The following is an 8415-nucleotide window of genomic DNA, read 5'->3' on the forward strand; positions in this document are numbered from 1 at the left end:
TACTGTAATAATCCCAGGGGAAATTAAACACAATCAGAAATTGTGTTTTGGGCAGGCGTCTATTGTTTTTTTTCAGCAGGGATAGTTTATGAATTATTCTGCAATATTATTTAAAAATACTCACTGCGTGGCCATATTGCCAACGTAGGTGTAATATGATGAAAAGCCCTGAAAATGAACAATTGACTGAATGCAGGTTTTTCAACATGACTGTAGGAGTGTTTGTAGCAAAAGCTTTTTAAAATGTATCATTTCATAACATAATGGCTGAATTCAAATAACATCCTACCATACAACTCTTACTAGTAATACCATGTAAAATATGACCTAAATAGTAAGCATGCTGAGTTCAGGGCTCAAGCCCTACCGCATACTACTATTATTATTATAAAAGATGTATCTGCTAGATTTGAGGCCCAGAGGTTAAAGGCTGCTTCTTCTGGGAACAGAAATAGGTTTGAGAGAGATATGATTTCTGATGACCGACCAAATGTTTGATTTTGGACGCATGAAATCATAAAGTTTACCTGCAGATAGTGGACAGGTTTGATTGAACTGCTGGTTAAAATAATTAATAACTCTCGGTCAGTTTGAGTTGCGCCTCATTACTGAACTGTGATTACATGCGTGACACGTGTAATGTTTGGAATAGCACATGCTATTTATTTCAGTAGTTCTCTGTGTGAATAATAACAGTATTATACAGAGAACTACTACACTATACTAGTTCTCAGAGTAATAACAGGCTGAGATGACGCCGCAGTAACAGGAAGCAGAACGCTAGTGTTCCGTTCTGAACGGTGTCGTTGCTGTGGGCGGGCCCGTGTATCTTTCCGATCAGTGATTGGTCAGAATGCAGGGGCGTCTCCTAGCATTCCACCCTCATTGGTCATCCCGCTCTGAACCGGGATCTCTTATTGGCTACTGTATCTGTCACTCAGCGGATTCATGCGCAGTGCTGAAGGGAGGAGTAAACAGCAGTGAGTCACAGCTAACAGGCTAGTGTTCGCTATAGGTGAGTACACATATTATCGGCGATAAACTCACATTTCCAGCGGATTTTGTCCATAATATCTCCATGATCCGTTACATATTTAATGCTAGCTGTGATTGTGTTAACCTCACGGTTCGTGTGTGCGTCGAGTGTGTTTAGTCCTGCGCGTTGAGCTAGCTGAGGCCTGCTGCAGCTCGTGCCTGCGCGGGAAAGTCTCATATAAGTGCACGTGCACATGTGCGAATGCAGAAATAAACGCACAGCAGCTCATAAAAACTCACATCGCGGCAGAATAGCGATAGAGTTGAGTGCTTGTGTGAAGTTTTTAGCTGAAAATGCATGATGAGGCCCAGTGTTGAGGTTCTAAGGCTGTGGAGCATTTAACGTTACATGTGCCTGGCCTTCAGTCGTGTGTCATGTAACCCCTGTACCTCTCTAAACTCATGCTTTAATCAGGATATTCTCATATTCTGTTGCATACTGTGTTAGTGCATCCCTGGTGAGAGCCATTTCTCTTATGGCCTGCATGTCCATGGCCGATAATAAATGATCTGATGATGATCAGTAACTGTTACTGCTGTTAAACCAGCATGTAGCAGTTTGGGACTTCATGAAACCCGCTTTTAAATACAGTTATGAGTGTTTATAGTTGTTTCCAATGAGAACCCTGTTAATTTTGTTAGATTTGTTAGCCTTTAGCTGTAGCCTTGGTGCCATGTGCCATCAGCATTCCCATTTACAGAAGATCCCTTACATGAGATTGAAAAGTGTTTGGTTTTATGTTTCTTTGTAAAAACCTGATTATTTAAGTGGAAACAATTCATAGTTATCCTAGAAAGATGGTGTCTGACATGAGTTTTCACTGAAAGTGGAGTGAATTAAGACTTGTATGGTGTATGAATGCAGAGAAACCTTTAATTGTCATACAATATCACGATGAAAATAAACCTGAACATAGACTCCCTATGTAAAGTTATTTGGTAATGTTAGTCTTTGCACATTATCCCAGATTTGAACATTGTAACCATTGTTGGGGAGTAACATGTAACAAAGTTACATAAGTTACTAAATAAGTGAAGTGACATACTACCAAATATGGTGACCCATACTCGGAATTCGTGCTCTGCATTTAACCCATCCAACGTACACACACAGCAGTGAACACACACACACACAGCAGTGAACACACACACACACAGCAGTGAACACACACACACAGCAGTGAACACACACACAGCAGTGAACACACACACAGCAGTGAACACACACACACACACACACACACAGCAGTGAACACACACACACACACAGCAGTGAACACGCACACAGCAGTGAACACACACACACACACACACACACACAGCAGTGAACACACACACAGCAGTGAACACACACACACACACACACAGCAGTGAACACACACACGGAGCAGTGGGCAGCATTTATGCTGCAGCGTCCGGGGAGCAGTTGGGGGTTCGGTGTCTTGCTCAAGGGCACCTCAGTCGTGGTATTGAGGGTGGAGAGAGCGCTGGACATTCACTCCCCCCACCTACAATCCCTGCCGGCCCGAGACTCGAACCCGCAACCTTTGGATTACGAGTCCGACTCTCTAACCATTAGTTGTTTCAGGAGTTTAGGACACGAGCTTATTCGATAACTGTTTATTTCCTATTTGGGTTTGTGTAGATGCTTTATTTTTTAAGATGAACTTTAAGTTTTGATTTTAAAAACCATTTCATAGCTATTAAACAATTTCTTATGATTTTAAATGTGTATTTAAGCTCAGAACGAACTCAAAGTGAAAAGAGGTGCTAAAGTCTGATTTTGTGGAGGCTGTGCTTTAAAATGATTAACATCTTAATTCAAGTGATGGATTTTGAAAGCGTGACTGTTATCAGTGTTGAGCACTACTATAAGGTTACCCCGGCCTGCTTTACATGCTTGAAAATGATTAACAGTTGAAAACTTTTTAGAAATTTAGAAAAGTAAACGGTTGCATTACTTTATTAAAGTAAATGAAATACATTACTTAATTTTAAATAGAGTAATTTGTAATCTGTTGATTGATCTGTAACACTGATTGTAATGAAGGTAACGAGATCTTTCACGCCTGCAGTGAGCACTCTGTGGTTAGCATGACTCAGATCAGAGTTTGTGGCTTTATCTCCTCAGATAATGGACATGAGTACCAGCGAGTGCTTTGGATGTGGCCGCTCCGGACACTGGATCAAGAATTGTCCTAATGCTGGTCGAGGCCGGGGCCGGGGCCGGGGACGAGGAAAGGGTAGGGCTTCTGCAGTTATTTGAACAGCGCTGCTTCGAGACGGATGCAGTCTAACTGAGGCGGTCTTTCTCTCTGTAGATCTGTTCTGTTACAGGTGTGGAGAGCAGGGCCACATTGCCAGAGATTGCGAACAGACTGAGGATGGTAAGATGCTCTGCCTCATTGCACTTCGGTTAGTAAGAACTAGGGCTGTAACGATCAGTGTTGGGTAAGTTACTAATAAAAAAGTATTCCACTACTAATTACTAATTCTTTAAAATTGTAATTTGATTACTGATTACTGCATTTAAAAAGTAATCAGATTACTAATTACTTTACTTTCAAGTTTACTTTTCAAGTTATCAAGCCTAAAAAACACACCACAAAGAGAAACTCATAGTTCTTTCATTAATTTCATATTGACTGAAAAAATACATAATTAGGCCTATTATTTGTATACACTGATTCACTCCCAATATCAACAAACTTTTTTTTTTTTTTTTTTTTGGGTTTTGTAAAATAAAAATGCTTTCTGCATTCTTAGTCTCCGTGAATATCTCCCTGAAACGATTCACTAGAATGGACGAAAATGACATGAGAAATACAGTATATCTAAAGAAATCTTAAATCATGTCGAAAACAGATATTCTCTGATAAAATAATCCGTATGAAACCAATGCGAGGTCCAGTCTTTCCCGTCTGAGCTCAGCTATAATGTGATCATGCCCATGCACATCGTGCGCTATAAGATAATCATCCACCCGAAACCAAGCTTGAGACGCGTGAACATGCTCACGTCACCTCTATAGAAAGATTCAAGTTCATCCCGGCTACTTTTCGTTTTTGGAAGAAGACACGCTGTGAGGAATAAGCCTTGAATTGTGATGCCGACGCGGTTTAATCCAGCGGTTGATCTCATTCTGATGAGTCATTTATATTTTTTACTTTATTAGCGTTACTGTGACATAAACGTGTACACATTCACTCCTTGAACTTTTCCCAAACTAAGATATGTCGAGTGCAACATCTGAAACATTTGAAATCAACCTTTCATTGCATCTAAATGTTGTAGGACTTGTCTGCGTTTTAGCTTGTATTCTCCGGTGACTTATTAAAGGGCATACTGACGGGAAAAACGTGTTTTGGGCCATTATGCTTTGGCACAGTATCTGTCAAACAAACTAAAACTGAAAGCACAGTATGCTTAATCTCTTCAAGTCTGTTTTCGCTGCATGTTTCAAAGCGAAGTGCACACTTGGTTCAGACGATCAGCTCGTGATCCGGTGTTTTCCGCGTCTCGGAACAGCTCCGTTCACACTGAATGAATGCAGTCAACGCGTTTATTTCATGTGCTGTGAGTTTAGCGTGTGTTTGGGAACCCAAAAGCCATCAGTTATGCTTTATTTTCATGGCAGATGATTACAGCATTTCACTAGATTTGTAGCGAGACGTGTTTTTGAGAGCATGTTTTCACCGAAGCTGGAGTTTTCCTTCAAAATAAAAGCTTAAAGTGCTGCATGAATTACTGACAGCTAGCGGTTTAAATGCAGTCCAAATTCAAAATATCTTTCAATTGTAGAAATGTGGAAAAAAGTATAGTAATTTCCCTACTGTAGTGTAAAGCAAAAATAATATACTTATGAAATATTCATCTTCATTTATTTTGCAGTGCAGTTGTTTTACAATATGTCTATTATTGTCATAGGAATAATATAAAATTATGATTCTATTCTAATTGGTCTGGCTTCCTAAAGCACCAGTGTGAATATAATTTAGACAGACAGTATACAAATAAAAATAGAGTTGATACAAGTGACTTTTTTAAATACAAGTTTTCTTAGTTAAGCACATGGGTTGGAGCTCTTCATTTTGAATTGCATTAGACAGAATAATTTAACTTCAAAATGTACAAAATTTAAGTTTTTTTTCCCCAAATTTTTTTTTTAAATATCGTGATATTATTGTATCATGAGATTTTGGTATTTGTTACATTCCTAGTAAGAACTTGAAGATCTTTTGTGCAGTTGGTACTCTCTAAATTATTTTATTAATGTTTTTTTTTTTTCTGCTTCAAATATAGCATGCTACAATTGCCACAGGAGTGGCCATATTTCCAGAGACTGTAAAGAACCCAAAAAGGAGAGAGAGCAGTGTTGCTATAACTGCGGCAAAGCCGGTCACGTGGCACGTGATTGTGACCACGCTAACGAGCAGAAGTGCTACTCCTGCGGGGGGTTCGGACACATCCAGAAACTGTGTGACAAGGTCAAGTGTTACCGGTAAGTCCCATCGGAGCTTGATGCTTTAAAGAAATTGTTCACCCAAAAATAAAAATATTTAATAATAATGTCCAGATAGGCATGTGAGGTTCTTTTGTGTGTTGTATCCAGACTCAATGTGTGAGTGCTACAGATGTTATTATAGACTTGAACTTTTGTGTTTAACAGAAAAAAATTGAGTGATAGCTGCATCATTAAAAGATCGCGAGTCATTCACATTATCACAGAAATACTGTGATTAAAAGTTTATAGTTTGGATATAAACCTTAATGCTTATGGTAGCAGTCATAATAGAGCAAATTTATGATTGAGTCATTGAATCATTCATTCAAACCTATTTTTCATAATTTTAATATAAAAAATTGTTTTTTATATATTATATATACAGTGTTTATAAATTATACAAATACTAATAATGACACTGTAATTATACATTTAAGTACTGAGTAATATTAGTTAACTACATGCACTTACTATAGTGTTAGGGTTTGGCTTAGGGTCACTTGCATGCAGTTATGCATAATTAATTGTTATTATAATGGTAAGTACATGTAACGTGTAACAAAGGCACCTTAAAATAAAGTGTTATCTAAATGACTGCTACCATTACAGAGCAGAATGCTGGAGGAAGGCTTTGAATTCAGCCGGAAATTAAACTGCGTGTTGGTTTGCAGGTGTGGCGAGATCGGTCATGTGGCAGTGCAGTGCAGCAAGGCCACTGAGGTGAACTGCTACAACTGCGGCAAGACCGGCCACCTGGCCAGAGAATGCACCATTGAAGCGTCTGCGTAACTTCTTTCCTCTGTTGCCCCTCCTTTCCTGATTGATGGTTGTTTCTCTTCTCTGAATCCTCTTCATTGGCCAAAGGCTGGCAAACAGAGGCCTTTCCCAGGCCAGTGAGCAGCTTTGAGTTTTGTTTTTCCTTTATGAAGATAAGGGGTAAAAAAAAATCATATTGCGTTTAAAATGAAATGTTTATTTAGGTAGAGGTGTAATGTATGACGCTTTGTTAAGGGACCCCTTTCCATGCCACTGGTGAAAAGATCCATTACTGGGACATCCCGCGCCACAGGGAACCTCTGGGCTCACGGAAGTGAACCTTAGATCAAATGTAAGAGAGAAGTCAGGTGAAGGCTCAATTCTGGTGTTTTGTTTTCTTTTGTTTTGTGGTTAAATGGAGAAAAGTGAAAGCAGGCTTAAGAGACCATTTTCATCACAGGAAGTCCATTATGATCTGGTGCCCACTAGCAGCTCACAGCAAAGTGTGCATGTCTCCTAAGGAAATGTTATAATGGTATATTTGAATTAATTTGACTTTCAGAAATCATACAATTTTTTTTTTTTCTTTTTTTTCTGAAAAGTCATGTTTGTGGGTTCAGCAAACACTGTTTGTTAATGCTGAACATTACAGTCATTTTAGTCCTTTCTACCTTAAATTATCCAGTATAATAGAGAGACGTGAAATTAGCAACAATTTGCAAAAAAGAATGTTTTCACAGAAATCAGATATTTTTGTACAATATCACTTGGACTACTGTAAGAATATCATTGCTTGTACTCAGTTTTTAAGTCGGAAGGAAATTGCAACTTAAGTCCTAGAACATAGATATGTAATTTTAAGCTGTCAATAAAGTTGGAGGAGGATGAGGAATCTGCCTGCGTTCATGATTTTTATTACCTAGAAAAAATGAAATGGTTGACTTCCACTCCATGTGAGTATTTGGCATTAATTGGGGCTGAAATTTGGAAAGAAACTTTTTTTTTTATTTATATATATATATATATATAAAGCAACTGTTCATTATTCAGTGACACGAGCAGCTACATCAGACACAATTGGCCTGTTCAGTAGTTAACATGCACTGAAAAGTTTAGTACACATTTAAACAGGACGGAAGAAAAGAGACTTTTGCTTCTAAGTTCATCAGGTTAAAAATACTTTTAGCAGTTTAGGTGTTGTTGTAGACAAACCATCTATTCAAATTATGAGCAAAACATATCTAATTGCATAGCAAATTTATGCCATTTCATCTTCTGTCATTCAGCAATTAGAAATGAATTTCAGCTGTGTAATTTCCAGTCACTGCAGTTTTCCTTTGCAAAGAAAACGTTTTATGACAAATTAATGTTAAATGACTAGAATAAAAAAAATTATAATTACATTCATAAAATATTTAAAGTATTTTAAATATTAAATAATGAATGTTGTAATAAGTGAAAATGCAGGCAGGGCAAGGACTTCCAGCAGAAAATAAAATACTTCTGATCTGTGCTTTGGATTGTTTCTGTGCCATTATTGCAGAGCGATAGTAAGATAAAGAGGGTATGGGTGACTGCGTAAGCACTCCTGCGGGACAAGTTTTGAATCGCTAGATACTGGAGGAAGAAATGTATAGTACTAAGCATGAATACCTAAAAAAATAAGTTAAAATTTACTCGGATGTATGTAATGTCTTTAATATGCAGAGTCCTATTTGTGTTATTTATTGAGCAGATAGTAAATGTTTACAGGGCTGGAAATAGCCTTTGCCACTGCGAGACAATCTACGGGACAGGACAGGATCTGGACGAAATATAAAAACTTTTTTGTAGTAGTAAAACTACTGAATTAAAAAAGTTCTTGAGTGCAGAGATATTTAGCTACTAGATGCCAGAAGTACTCTGTAGAGTCAGGAGAGAGAAAAGCAGAAAGAAGGGGTCAAAACTACAGCAGTACCTAGGTTCCTCACAGGCACGTTCAGCTGCGTGTGAGTTCAGAGACACGGCAGAGCAAACGCTATGCAAGCAGCTGGTGGAAGTGAGTGGCCAGTTCACATTTTTGCTGGAACTGGACCTCAGCTCTAAATATGAGGTCTTGAAACTTCTGCATAAAATCCCGG

The 8415-nt window shown here is 38.3% G+C and overlaps 1 protein-coding gene across 1 annotated transcript; it reads left to right on the top strand.

The window, feature by feature from the left end:
* The first annotated feature begins 759 nt into the window (after nt 1-759).
* On the top strand, nt 760-7193 carry LOC306860048 (CCHC-type zinc finger nucleic acid binding protein-like). The gene is made up of 5 exons (XM_079401582.1): nt 760-1015; nt 3167-3278; nt 3357-3422; nt 5338-5536; nt 6211-7193. The coding sequence occupies exons 2-5, from the start codon at nt 3170-3172 to the stop codon at nt 6326-6328; spliced, it is 492 nt and encodes a 163-aa protein (XP_079257708.1). The 5' UTR covers nt 760-1015; nt 3167-3169; the 3' UTR covers nt 6329-7193.
* Nucleotides 7194-8415: the final 1222 nt, after the last annotated feature.

Source organism: Barbus barbus (assembly GCF_936440315.1).
Source record: "Barbus barbus genome assembly, chromosome: 40".
Classification (NCBI taxonomy): Eukaryota; Metazoa; Chordata; class Actinopteri; order Cypriniformes; family Cyprinidae; genus Barbus; species Barbus barbus.